The following is a 14376-nucleotide window of genomic DNA, read 5'->3' on the forward strand; positions in this document are numbered from 1 at the left end:
CCCATGCTGCCACCCCAGAGTTCACACCTGGGCCAGGTATCAACTGATGCCCTGCTATCAAGAACAGCCTGGCTTCCCAAACTCCTTTCTTTTGAGCTCCACCCCACCTCTTGGGGAGCCTGGGTTGGGGAGTTCCTGCAGCTATTGGGGGTCACCTGCCAGCCCCCCAAGTATCTACTCACAGCTCCTCCAGGAAGCGCAGGTGGTGAAAGAGGCCAGGCTCAAGCTCTGTGAGGTTGTTCATGCTCAGGTCTCTGTGGGGAGAGAAAATGGGAAGGGCTCTGTGAGTGTCCATCTGTCCCACTGCAAAATCCAGCTCCAAACACCCACAGAGAGCCCCAGGGGTCCCCATGGCACCCCATACACATAATACGCCAGCCTGGCAACCTCAGCTCATTCTCTAAGAGGGAGAAGCTGGCAGGGAGCTGGGCCTTGCATGTCCCTGTCTATGCCCTTTCTGTGCAGTCTCCAATGTCCCCTCTGCCTTTCTCTGTTTCCCCACCCAGCCCCCTGAAATGGCTGTGATTGGGATTATAAAGAAAGTTGACCTCCCTGTAAATGGAGGCGCTCACGAAAAATTCATAGAATGTCAGAGCAGGAGGGGAGGGGCTTCTCAATACAAACTATACCGCCTACACTTTTACCAATGGGGAAACTGAGGCCTGGCGTTCCGAGCCATGCTGATCTATGGAGCAGGTCATATAGGAGTCAGTCTGAGCTGGTGGGACTACCTGCCCTCGGAGGTCTCCGCCAGTCTCTTTCCTGGTGGCTTCCCTCCCTCCATGCTTCTTACTTTTCTCCAATAGGAAGACTCAGCACCCGCCTGCATTCCCAAGTGGTGGAATAGCAGGGCCTGCTCCCTCCGTGGATTCAAACGTTGGATCATCCCATCTTCCCGTATTACCTGACAGGCCCTCTGGGTAGTTTCTGTGTCATTGTCCTCCAACCACAGTAATAACTGCTGTGTGTCAGGTACTGGCTAACCTTTATCCAAACAGACCCACTTAATTCTCACAGCAACTGCAAGGCAGAGGCCATTGGCATCCCCAGGTTGAGGAGCAAAGAAGAGAGAGCATCAAGCCTTGGAATCCACAGGCCCTGACGTCAACTCTCCCTCCTACCTTTACCTACCAGACCTCTGGCCTTAACCACCGCATTCCTCAGTTTCCTCATGCATAAAAATAAATGAACACAATCAGGCCTCCCTGGTGGCTCAAAGGGTTAAGACGCACCCTATGAAGTTATCCGCAGCCACTGTAGCATGAGTTCCATCCCAGACCTGGGAGCTACCCACATGGCACAGCAGACCTCTCCTGACTCAGCAGTGTATTTCAGTCAATCTGCCTGTTCTGCTCCCCACTCTGTCTCTAGTGAATCCTTTCACCCCCCCCCCACACCTCTGGCCTGTACCCCAGCTCTTGTATGCATAAATAAATATATCTTTAAAAAATAATAATAATAAAATAAATGAACACAGTCTTCTAGGGAACCTGTAGGATTAAAAGAACCAGAGCATCCAGACTGCCCAGCACATAGCCCTGACACGGTGGGTATTTGCTCTTTTCCTTCCACCGTCCCTCAGTCACCCGCAGGTGAGCGTGGCAGCTCAGCAGGCCTGGGGGGAGGTGGGGAGGCTTCTGAGCCTTCATTGTGGGCCCCACCCTACATCATCATTTTCTGCTGCATTTGTGCCTGGTGAGCACTGGGGTCTGAGGCTGTATGTGGCCGACATGGTTGGGCTCCATCCTAGTTCAAACTCCCAACAGCTGCTTCTCACCTCTGCCAGTGCCCCCACCCCCAGAGGTACAGAGGTGGGCCCAGATCAGAGCACCGCACTGCCCAGTCCCACCCCAGGCCTTCCCATAGCACCCCCCTCCAGCCTCAGTGTCTCCACTTCCCCCGAGAAATGAGTGTGCATTATGTGTGTTCTCAGACAGGCAGGCCGGAGACGGTGCCTGAGAGCCCAGTTCCAATCTATAAAAAGACTGTTTAGTCTCAAATATTTTATCTTTGATAAAGCTGGGACTCCGACGCCATGTCCTCTGAGGAAGGACATGGTCCAGCCAAAGAACCGGCCTGTGGGACTCGGGCAGGGTGTTATCCATGGCTCCTTCCTTTCCACGTGGAAACAGGCTGCCCAGCCCCCGGTCTGCCCCATCCAGAAAGAGGGCCACAGCAAGGGGGAGGCCCACGTGAGCATGGCCAAGGTTAGGGGCAGAATGTAGAGAGTTCACTGAAGAAGTTGAGATCAGAGTTTGTTTCTCAGATGTTTGCACATTCTCCTAGCCTGGGGTTCCAAGCAGAAACGTGAAGACATTGGGATTCACTGGACAGTGGCAGGGTAAAGGGCAGCGATGCCCACAGACCCCCGGCTAGCGGCCAAGATCGGACTGGACTCCTCCCCCTTGAGTCCTGGGCCTGGCTCATCCTCAGCCAGGCAGGGAGGCGGGAGGTGCCACACACACACACACACACAAAAACGATTACCTCTAAATATTTACCCTGTGCATTTCTGGACGTGTCTCCACAGGAGCGGGAGCGGGAGTTCAAGGAGCACACAGGGCATGTGACTCAGGCCTCATCACTCAGCTGTCCCTCCAGGGGCCGCACCTCAGAGGCTCTGATGTGGCTCCATGGCCCCCTCCCTCACCCCACCACACTGACTAGCGGCCTCATTGTTCTCCCCTGGAAAGGAGGGGGCCTGTACCCCCCAGCCCACCCCCACATCCTGCCCCAAGACAACACATAGCCCAGCTGCAGTGTTTAGTGAAGGGGCGCCCGGGGATGGGGGGGGAAGCCCCATTCAGGCCTGGCCCTCTCACAAAAGGAAAAGGGGTGAGGCTGGTACCAAGGAGAGGGGAAGGGAGAGGAATGCTGAGAGCTGGAAGAGGGAGGGGCTGTGGAAATTTCAAAGCTGAGATCCTCTGAGCTGATGCCACAGGTCTGGGAACGACTAAGGGCCCTGGCAAGAGGTGCTGGGTCGGGGGTGGGGGGGTGGGGGTGCCGTGCCTGGGCATTCACCAGGAAGGCGTCACCACTGTGCAGAAACCCTGGACACAGTTGTCCTGGAAAGTTGGTGGTTCTGAAGTCTGAGATTCGACCTTCCTGGGAGGTCAGTAGTTCTAGTGCAGTGCAGAGAGCACAGCTCAGATGCAGGGGAAAGCGGGGGCACTCTGATCCCTGGGGTGCGTGGAATTTGGCTGTGGTTGCATTTGCTTGAACTTGTGAGTATTCATGAGTTATATTAAGATAAATGAGCTCTTGGGATACATGCGCTTGTCTTGTGGGGTGCTAGACACACATGTGTCACACGTTAGGGTGCACGTGTGATCTGTCACATGCACTTTGGAACACTGAGCTGTCAAAAGTCACACGACCTCAAAGCACCCCTTGATTATAAAGACAGAAACTCCAGGAGGAGGAAAAGCCTGGCCCAAGTCTCTCCTTGTGATTGGAGAAACTTTTTTGTCTGTGTGACCTTCTCTCAGCCTCAGTCTCTCCGTTTTCTCCCCTGGCCCCAGGAAAGAGCAAGGGAGCAGAGTGATGCTGTTTGGGGTTTCTCTTGTGGCTAAATTGAATACCTGATGCTTGGACTTAAAGTCTGCTCCCCACCATCACCCTATGACATTACAAATACACACATGCACATACATGCACACATGCATGTGCACATTACCTCTTCCTGGGACTGGCTTCATACACACATGACCTGTGACAGGGTCGAACGCGCTAAAGACCGGGCCTCAGACTCGTTCTCTGCTGTTGCCATTGTGAGATTCCTCACAGGTTTTGGATCACGTTTTCATTTTGCCCTGGGGCCGGCGAACTGCTGCCCTCAACTGAGCAGCAAGGGTTGAGCGGCTGGGCTGCAACCCACTCTGGAGCCAGAGAGGCCGTGTGTCCTCCAGTGGACACAGCCATTTGGGGGGTGGGGCAGGAAGGAGTCAATGGGGGGGGAGGCTGGTAGGCAGGGAAAAGAGGGGGAGAAGTGAGGGGCAGCCCTGGGCATGGGAAGTGGAAGTTTCTGGCTGCACATTAGGAAAATGTTCTCATGGCTTTACCCTGTGAGGCAACCGGACCACCCAAGGAAGCTGGGTGAGGCGGTGTCACCATGGAGACAAGGAACAGGTTTGATAAGAGTGAGGATGCTGGGGAACTGAGGAGGCACAGAGCAACAAGACCCGAAACTCTGTGTGTGTGTGTGTGGGGGGGGTGTATTGGGAGACCCTCCTCCCATGGCATTCTGCCCAAATCCAAGGACCCGAGGGGGATTTATTCTATTTGAATCTTTCCTAGGGGAGGAGGGAACCCAGCCTCTGGGTTCTGCTGGGACAGAGCTGGGAGCACTGTCTCCACCTGGCTGGAGAGAAGGCCTGGAAGCAGGGCCCCCTTTTTCACTGTCTCCACTGTGGGCTCAAATTGCTCACCTCCGTGGCCAGGTAAACAGCAGCTAGGGAGGCGGGGAGATGAGCCCCTGTCCCAGGCAGAGTGTGTGCCCGCAGTGGTTTCTGCACTGACTCTGCTTCCTGAATGTGGCGCCTGCCCTGCACTGCTGCCTCCGTTACTAGCCCCGCGGGCATTACTCAGCCGTGTCACCTCCAAGCCTCCATTTTCCCATCTGTAAAACAGGGCTAATAATAGTACTTGCCTCACAAGTTGTAGTGAGAATGATACGAGTTCATAAACGTGAAAGAGGACTCAATAAGTGTAACTTATTATTAATATTACATTCATCTAACTAAATTATAATGATTAGTGCATGATGACCTTGAGCTGCTTTTTCCTCTCTGTGCCCTCCAATCCTGGAGGGAAACCTAGCAAAGAGGGGCATGCAATCAACATTTAAAGGAATGCAAAAGGAATAGATAAGACCACCCTATCCCAGGACTCTGTCACTTTCAGGCTTAACTTCTGGAAAGAAATTAGTGGGTGCTGGGTTCCCAGAGCACTTGCAGATCTGTGGGTGCTGCTTCTAATAATGCTCTCTCATTGGGCATTTGTAAGAGCGAGGAAAAGCAAGATCCTCTGGAGAATTCCTCCTGCATCCACTATGCACACCGGGATTCCTCTTGATCTTCTCTCCCAGGGTGACTGCCTGGGTGAGGGTCTCAAGAGCTGCCATGACCCCATCCCCCCAAGGCCAGGCTGCTGGGCACATTTCCTGCCTTGCTGGGAGACAACTGGGGGGTGGCAGCAGGGAGGAGGATGGGCTGGTATAGGAAGAGCCCAATATGGGGATTCTCTCCTGCTGTAACGGGCCAGTAGACATGCTGGCTGCCTTGGGGACCATCCGGTGCTCAGGGCACTCACTGAATTCCTGTCCACAAGAAGAGGCAGATGATGGGTTAGAGAGGAAAGAACAGGAAATCTGGACTCAGGGACCTGGTTCAGTTAGATCAATGTCAAGGTCCCTTCCAGCCTACAGGCCATTCTGTTACTTCCTGACAGGCTGCCCTGTGCTGGCTCAGGAGTTCACAGTGTTGCTGGAGGATTGTTTACTCACAAAGTAACAACAGAAAACCCCTATGTCCTTTCTTTTGTGGTTTACAAAATGGTCCCACAGCCACTGTGCCAATGGGGTTCTGAACTAAGTGTCCAGACTCCAGAGACCAACAGAGGCCGGGAAGGGAGAGGGGAAATGGGACAGAAATAAGGGTGGGGGTGTCCAAGCCGTGAGGAGCTCCCAGAAATGAGTTCCGAGTGGAAGAGCCCCAAAGAGCACCCCATCATTTGGCGCAGCAGGAGGGGTCCGTCAGCAGGGTGCGCAGGCACGTTCCTCTTTGTGCTGGGCTTTCAGCACCTCTGGTCCTGCCGGGATCAGACACTCCTGCCAGGAGTATCTCCTGGTGATTGTGACCTTCGGAATGTTCCTAATTGGAAGGAACCTTGACCGACCGACAGCCCTCTAGTTGCGAGTGAGGAAACAGATAGACAGTCACCTAAGGCCACACGGCAAGCTAATAGCAGGGTGGGCGCTAGAATCGGGTCTCCTAACACTGCTCTGCCACCCTGCCCATCAGCCTGGGTGTCCTACGGAGTCTCCTCTGCCCAGTTGGTTGCCCTGCTCCTTAGCAGAGGAGACTCCCTACCAGTTGTCTCCTTTGAGATTATAAACACACGAGCTGACACAGCAGTCTCTTGAAGATTTGCAATTGCCATTAATTTGCAAACAAAGGCATGTACTTCACTCAGGAAAAAGTGTCTCCATCTCCCTACACTAACAACATAGATATTCTCGAGGCTTTGCACAAAGTCCCAAGCAAGGACAGGGCTATCTTTTTAAATAAAAGGGTAATGGCTTTATTTTCATTTCTTGGCTCCCCAGATGGTAACAAGATCGGTTTCCAGCCTGCCTGGAATAGTGGGGCCTGGCGATGCAGGAGGTAAAGGAGATAGTAAGAGACTAGCTAGGGGTTGGGGGAGGCAGGGGCTTGGCACCTGGACTTGGGCAGAGAAAGTCCCCTGAAGTCATTAAGCAAAGATAAGGAGGGTGCCAGTGAGGAAGAGGGGCCCAGTTACACATTGATTCAGCTGGGGCGGGAGGGCTGAGGGCAAGGGAAGGTGGCAGTCCTATAAAGCAGGTGAAAGAAAGAAGTGGTCCTGGCTAAAAGACTGCAGACGTCAGGAAGGTCACTCAGGGGCGGTGTCATATTCCATCCAGGTGACTAGGGTCTCTCCAGCGGCAGAAGAAGGAAAGGCGAGATTTGGGAAATCATGGTTTGGCACTGTGGGAACCAACCTCAGGTCAAACCCTACAATCCACCTTCTTGCAGAAAGGAGGAAACGTGATGGCAACAGCATTCCAGATGGCAGGACCTGGGGAGTGGGGGTGGGGCACGGGCAGGGGGGCCTAGTGGAGATGGGGACCGAGTTCTGGACAACTCGGACCTCAGCAACACAAAATCCCCTTGTGAGGGAGTTGGGGGAGTCAGCCCATCTCAGGCTAAGGGTACTCTCTGGCTCTACCAGGCAAAGTGGTTAAGCTGGGGTGATCTGCAGAGTCTCTAACCACTCTCAAAAGTGTCACCCCCGGATCAGGTGTAGCTGTTTCTGCTCCCAGCAATTACCCAGCCCCACAGCGAGCTTGTATTGGGCAGTCGAGAGTCATGTGGACCCTGTGCCCAATGCCAGGCGAAGGTTCTCAGAGCAGAGCAGCACAGGGATTGCATAATGCCAGTGTGTGCTTCTCCCCCGTGGCTCCTTCCTTCTTGCCAAACCATGCCACCCACAGGCAGAGAAGTTAAAGGGACCCAGGCCTCCTGGGACCGGACAGGGTTACAGTGTGGTCTGAGAGTAGCCTAAGAGCACAAAGGGGCAGAGCTGCTGGAAGCCACAGAGGCCTGGCTCTGGACCTCCTTCTCTCCTCTCTGTCTCTTCTCAGAGAGGCAGGACAGACCTGCAACACCCAGTACAGCAAGCACCACCCACGTGTGGCTAAATTTAATTTGTTAAAATGAAGTCAAATTACAAATTCAGTTCTTGTGCAGTGCAGATCTAGAATATGCCCACATTCACGGGCGGTCTATTGGACAGTGCTGGTCCAGCCTCTACATTAACACTGACCCCTGTTTGATTCCCAGACCTGCCACTTATTGGCTGTGTGATCTTGGGCAGGTTAGTTCCCTTCTCTCTGTTTCCTCCCCGGTGAGGTTCTTAGCCAGTGCCTAACACAAGGCAACTAAACAACCAATGTAACCTGGGAGTGCCACCACCAACCCTACCATGCACCAAGCCCAGGTCAGGTGCCTCCTCCTACAGGAAGCCTCATTCTTCATTACATCCAAGCAGGTGTCATCAACCAACATTTATTGAGCACCAACTATATACCAGCCACTGTGCTAGTTGATACAACCCCAAAGTCCAGGAATGTGAGATCCCTATACTCAAAGAGCCAGTAAAATGGGAACAAGGAGAGGAGCATAGACAACTACAGGTTTGAGTGATGTGAGCTGGGGCACAAGTGTCACAGGGCTTGCACAGACAAATCCACATGACCTTTTGACTCTGATCTCTGAGGGTTCAGTCCCAAAGTCAGGTCACATCATCCTGTCCTTGACAAACTGTCACCTCCTACTCTCAGATTGCTCAGTCATGTAGCTGGTCTCCCCAAATAGTTAGGCTTTCCTCTATGGCCCCCAATTCCCTGTCCTTGTCGCATATATGCTGCACTGGCTATATGATCCATTTTCCATGCAGCAACGGGGGGCAGAGTACAGGTGGACTCTGGCCAGAGGGCCTGTAGACCAGATGCAGAGAGGGAACAGAATAAATCTAGCAAACTGCAGTGCAGCGTCTGTATGCTGGAGAACTGGCCCGCTTGTTCTGCCTGGCTCAGGTCTCCTCTAACAGCAGCTTCTCCTGCCCTGGTCCAAGCCCGGCTCTGTCTAGGGCACTGTTTCTGTGTGCAGAGGCGTGTGGCTGTGAATTCATCTGTTCTATCAGACTTGAGCACTTAGAGCAGATGGGCACATGCCAGCAAACTAGACCTCCCAAAAGAGAGGAGCTGTGCTTCCTCCTCTGACTGGGGCACCCCCAGGCTCCCTTCCAGGGCCTCCTCCAGCCCCCTAGGAGAGGAGCTGAGTGGAGTGGGGAGCAGGAGAGGCTCAGATGGAAGACCAAGCATGGGAGCAGGGAATGGAGTCGGCTTTGTGTGCAGGCCCTGAGCCCTATTTGTTTAGCTGAAGCTCCTGCCCTCCTGCCTTTATTTCCCCGGATAAAGAGGCAGGTGTGTCTGGAGGCGGCAAGCCAGAGAAAGGGCCCTCTCTCTATTCAGGGGCTCCCCTACACCCACACATCCCAGCTGGAAGCTGTCCTCACATAGAGCACCTCCTCCTCTCCCCCCCAGCAACTTCCCTCACCACCACCCACACACACTGAAGGGCACCCAGCGCCACCCAACCCCACCAGGCCAGGGCAGCACCCAGGATTTTGTCTCAATTGATCGGGGTCCCAGTCTCAAATGAACCTAGCAGGAAAGGGCAGAAACAGGAAATTCAGAGCATGGAATAAGTGCTACCTTTGCTCGGGCTCACCCCACACTGCTGGCCTCACTAACCCATTTTTCAGATGGAGTTCAGCACAATTAAGGTCTCTCTGCTAGCAGCATCTCGCACATCCCCCACGGCCACCCTTCTGCCTCTCTGCTCCTTGGTCCCTCCACTTGAAAGCATTTGCAGTTTATAGAGGTCTCTCTTTGGTCTCATTTGATTTAATCCTTTTATCAGGCCAGGGAGTAAAACATTATTCCCATTTTAAATGAAGAAAGGGAGACTCGGAAATATCATGTTTACTCTGAGTCTGGTCACAGCCAGTAAGTGGGAGAGCAGAACTCCCACCTGTTCGTGGTGCTGCAGCCAAAGGCGCTGGGTGCCCACGGGTGCCACTGAGCGCCCACCCTGCGCACCCTGCCACTGCCGGGCACCCCAGACCGCTGGAAGTGGGGAGGCAGCCCGAAGCTCCGGGAACAATGGAGGGGATTAGCGCAGGGCCCCAGAGAGCCCCACCCTGCTCGTAGGCCTCTGGGTCCAAGGAGATGCCAAGGACTGGTGGAACTTTCCAGAGCTTGCACCCGTCCTCCAAGCCCAACTGGGCAGGCCACCCAGCTCCAAGGTCCCTGAGGGGAGGGGTATCTTGAGCACCAGTGCCGAGAGGCGCCCGAAGCTCCCTCCCAGCCCTGGAGCCCCAATTCCTAGCCACCTGAGATTCCTGCTTGTCCCCTGTCTGGCCACCTCAGACCTCTCCTTTGGTTGGCAACCCAAAAACCTGACCCTCTTCCTCAGCTCCCTACCTGTCTGGTTCATCAGACCTGTAGAAAGATCTAGAGCAAACATCCCTGTACAGAAAGCCTATAGCCTGGCCCCTGAGGTTGCTGCCGAGGGAGAGCCCTGTGCTCACTACCCTGTGGGCATTGTGCCCAGACTGACAGTTTGCGTCTTGGCCCAGCCATTCAGCAGTTGTTTGATATCAGGCAAGTTGCTTTTCCTCTGTGCATCTCAGTTTCTGCATGTGTAAAATGTTATATAAAAGTTCCTCCTAAGGGAATGGTGAGGGTTAAATGGGAGAATCCGTGGTGGGGGAGGGATTAGCTAAACCCGCCAGGAGGCACAGAGGCCAGAAGCATCCCTCCCCTCACCTGCATTCAACCTCCAGGGCCATTGGAGAAGCTGCACCAGGACAGACTTGGGCTGGAGGGCTGAGGGGAGGGAGGGCGTTCTGGGTCAGCCCTGCCCTTAGGAGGCACCAGCTGCTGCTTCTCTGGTGCCTCCAAGTGAGCGCCACCTGCCTCAGCCCTGATCTTCTCTTCCTTTGATCTTCTGATCTCTGGCCAGGGTCCCCCAGCCAAAGGCATTCCTGTCTCCCTGGCCTTCTCCAAGGAAAGGCAAAGGGCTGGGCTTTCCCCCCACCCCCACCCCAGCTCCTCCCTGCCTCCCTTGTTGTGTGTGTAACCAGGACTACCACAGAGGCCCTGGGACAAGGTAATAGCCAGGTCTCCTCCAAGATGGTGGTGCCTGGAGGAGAGGGGAAATAGGGAGGGGCTGGCCACTGGGGCTACCAAGGGCCTGGGGCCCTGGGCTGGACTGGATGCTGTGACAAGATCCCTTAAGCTTAAGTTCCTTGTCCCTAGTGCCCTGGTGTGCAGAGCCAAGCTGAGCACTGGGGGAGGGAGGGTGTGTGCCGTGTACATAGAAGAGAGGGAAGAGAAGACACCCTTACCCTTAGGAAACCACAGTGTGAGGAGAGACTCAGAACCACATACACAGCTGGACAGGCCTTGAATGTTAACACTTGAGAGAGCCTGAGAATCAGGAGACAGTCAGGGAGGGCTTCCTGGAAGAAGCCTTGCCTGAACTGGCCAAGAACAAGACTAGCCATCAGAAAGTGGCCTAATGGAGAGGGGGAAATGAGCAGAGGGGGAAATGAGCCAAAGGGGAAAATGCAAAAGGGGAAATGAGCAGAGGTGCTGAGGATGGCATTGTAACTGAATGGTGCTACTCCAAAACATCTGTCCGTCCTAATCCCGGGAACCTATGCCTGTGACCTTAGCTGGGAAAAGGTCTTTGCAGATGTGAAAGATTGCAGGCGAGGAGCTCATCCTGGATTATGTGGGTGGGACCTAATGACCAGTGCCCTTGGAAGAGGTTCACAGAGACACACGGGGAAAAAGGTGACATGGAGCGTCAGACTAGAGTAATGTGGTCACAGGCCAAAGAAGCTGGCCAGCGCAGAAGAGGTGCCCTTGGGCTCTCCCCTAGAGTCTCCGTGACTGCAGCCCTGCTGGCACCTGGCTTTCCATCGGGTCTGCACAATTATGAGAGGAGAAATTTCTGTGGTTTAAAGCCACCCCATTTATGGTATTTTGTTATAGGAGCCCCTGGAAATTGTCCAGTAAGTGGTCTCAATATATTGCTGGCCCCAGGGCCCCATCGCAGGCTGCCCTGCCCTCACCCTCTCTTCGCCATCCTTTCTGGTCCCCTCCTGGTCTCAGACCACTCTGGGGCCCCACCCCACTCTTCACCCTTGAGCCTCCTCCTGGGTCTACTATGATCTAGCAATTCCCGTGGTGGCCTATGAATACCTTTAGCTTTGCTTTATTGAATTGAAACTGGTTGTTTATTTCTGTCTTAACCATTTTCAACTCCCTCATCTGTGGATCCCCAGCAACTTGCATAGACTCTGGCTCATAGTAGACACTCAATAAACATTTGTTGAGATTTGCTGGCTCAGTCAAGGTCTTCATGTGTTTCCAGATTCCCTTTCTAGGATTTCCAGACCATCCATGCCAGTTCTCTGCATCTTTTTTTCTTTTTCTTTTTTCTTTCACTTTTTAAAAATTAATTAATCTACTTTTGTATCGAAGAAATGGGGTGTAGGCCAGAGGGATGCAGGGGGACTGAGATAGAGTGGGAAGCAGAACAGGCAGATCTACTGAAATCCACTGCTGAGGGGAGCATCAGGCGAGACAGAAGAGGTCTGCTGTGCCATGTGTGTCAACTCCCTGGCTTGGCATTGAACTCACGCCTTAGTGGTGATAGCATTGAGATTTAACCCCTAGGGCACCTGGGAGGCCTTTCTCTGCATCTTTACAGGATTCCAGAGTGGGATGCCTTCTTCCTCACTGGTGCACCCTCCACTCCCAAGGCCACCTGTAGCTAGCCTGCATGTCCCTTCATCCTAGTGCTGACAGGCTAGTAACTTTCTGACCTACCAGCCTATGACCTCTCTTAATGCAGGCCGAAGGTCTTACCCATCTTGGGCCTTCAGAGCCTCAGCAAGTGCCAAGCATGGATTCAAGAATGAAGAGATTTCAATCACTAGAGCCTGGTCTCCATCCAAGCCGAAGGGCAGACAATACCTTGGTTCATCTTTGCTCATTTGAAACTGCATAGAAATTTTCAAAAGAGGTTTTCTTTAAAAAAAAAAAAAAATGAAGAGAATGAGCAGGAAAAGCAAAGACTCCTAAGTGGAAGGGCTTACAGAACAGACGACTCACTCTGATGTAACTCAAGCCTGGCCACGAGCTGGCTGACTTGCAGCGTAAGAGCCTCCCAGGTGGCTCCGTGCTCACCGCAGCCGTCTGGGTCGGATGCCACACCTCAGCTGCGGTGGGCCAGGTTCGTGCCACCAGCAGCCTGCAGAGGCTGCCTTCTCTCGGGTAAACACATCTGCTTCCTCCTGGGCTGAGCTCTGCCCTGCACCTCCCGCTTCTGGTCACTCATTAGTTCATTCACTCATTCACTCATTCCACCAATATTTTTGAGCACACATTAGTAAAGAGTCAACACTGACAGCGACAGCGGGGACCCTGCTTTCCTGGGGGCTCCCGCCTGGTTTGGGAAACAGACAAACAGGAGTGAGAACCTGGGAGGAGGGGTTAGGCAAGGATAGGCAGGAGGAAGAGACATCTCAGCCAGCCCCTTAAATCCAAATGCTTCCCTGACTTCCTCCAAAGATTGCCCCCCAGAGCCGAGGGTTCTTGCTAGAACCCATTTCTTAACCACATCCTTGCAGTAAATCACAGTGACGTCATGAACTCTTTCTTATCGAGCTTGTGTGAAGCAGCGGTGCATCACCTAAGCACAAACCAAGTCAAGCAACCCTAGAGTGGGGCGACGTAGGGAGTGGTGGCCAGGATGGCCTGACTTATTTGAGGATAAGCTGCAGGGCAGTGCTTGGCACACTTTAAAATGCAGATTCAGGCTCAGTAGGTCTGGGTTCGGGCCAGAGGGTCTGCACCCCTAACACGGTCCCAGAGGATGCTCGACCATGCTTTTAAAAAGACTTTAAGAGATCTAAGCGACCAGATGGGGTAAGTCTCCTTTAAGTACCCTTCATCAATTTTGATTTTCCATTACATTTTTGCTAAGTGTGGAGCAGACATGCACTGAGATATGCCAGCTGTGGCCTGGAGGGCATTGCCCCCGCTCCACTCACTGGCAGGGGCCAGGAGGGCAAGGTGCCCTTTTCTAGCTGTCACACAAAGTTGTGGTGTGGGCTGGTGGCAGCCCAGAGTTTCAGGGCGCAGGGACGCTGCAGGTGGGGTGGGTTCTGTAGGGGCATGGGGCAGGCAGACACTCAGTCCTCTGGGCTTCAGGGCCCCTGCGGCCCCCTGCAGCCCCCAGGATGTCACTAAAGACCTGGCTCATTTCCTCATGGAGAGGGTGGCGTAAACCCCAGTCCATCCACCAGTGCCTGGGGCCTAACAAAGCTTGGGATTGCTGCTGGATCCACACTCTGACCAACAAGAAGGAATCTTGGGGATAGTGCAGTAGGAAGGAGGAGGGACAGCAGGAAGAACTTCCCAGTGATCAAACTCCTGAGGGAGCAAATACTAAAACCAGGAGTCGGGTATTAAATGACTTGGACTGTCCAGGGGGCAGGGATCCAGGTCAGAGGCAGGGAGCTGTAGCAAGACTCAGGAAGAACCCCCAAGCCAAGTGTCTGGGCCTCCAAATCTTCCCCTTTACTACACTCTACCCCAGGCCCCCTACAGAACTGTTCATCAGCACTGGGTAGGCTGGGAATATGGGGTTAGTCTAGGTGTTTCCTGACTCCAACAGACACCCACCCTGGGCCCCACAGCGTGGTGCCTTTGCATCCCCAAGTCAATCTGGACCGTGAGGCTAATTCCTTCTGGCAAGTGGAGGGGGGCGTGGGGCAGAGGCGGTGGCGGTGCCCTAGGCTTCTGCATTCAGAGTGGGGGAGCCGGGAATGGGTGCAGGATGGCGTGGCATTGGCTGGCCGGGGTTGTGGGGGGGCATTCCTCTTTCCACTGGCTGCACACAGTTAATGGGGGGCCTTATTCTGCCTGGGCACACAGCCCTGGAGGTACCGGTGATGGCCATGCCTTGTCCCAGCCCCTGGGAACTCAAGTCTCAC

At 53.9% G+C, this 14376-nt stretch overlaps 1 protein-coding gene across 2 annotated transcripts in view; it reads right to left on the reverse strand.

The window, feature by feature from the left end:
• The window catches only part of LGR6 (leucine rich repeat containing G protein-coupled receptor 6), a 109173-nt gene that overhangs the window by 82782 nt on the left and 12015 nt on the right, over positions 1 to 14376 (reverse strand). For both annotated transcript variants that reach the window (XM_037497548.2, XM_037497549.2), the window contains exon 2: positions 183 to 254. In XM_037497548.2, the coding sequence (XP_037353445.1) occupies positions 183 to 254 (72 nt within the window). The remainder of the gene's footprint in view (positions 1 to 182; positions 255 to 14376) is intronic.

Source organism: Talpa occidentalis, unplaced genomic scaffold (genome assembly GCF_014898055.3).
Source record: "Talpa occidentalis isolate TD23 unplaced genomic scaffold, MPIMG_talOcc4v2.1 talOcc4.8, whole genome shotgun sequence".
NCBI classification, from domain to species: domain Eukaryota; kingdom Metazoa; phylum Chordata; class Mammalia; order Eulipotyphla; family Talpidae; genus Talpa; species Talpa occidentalis.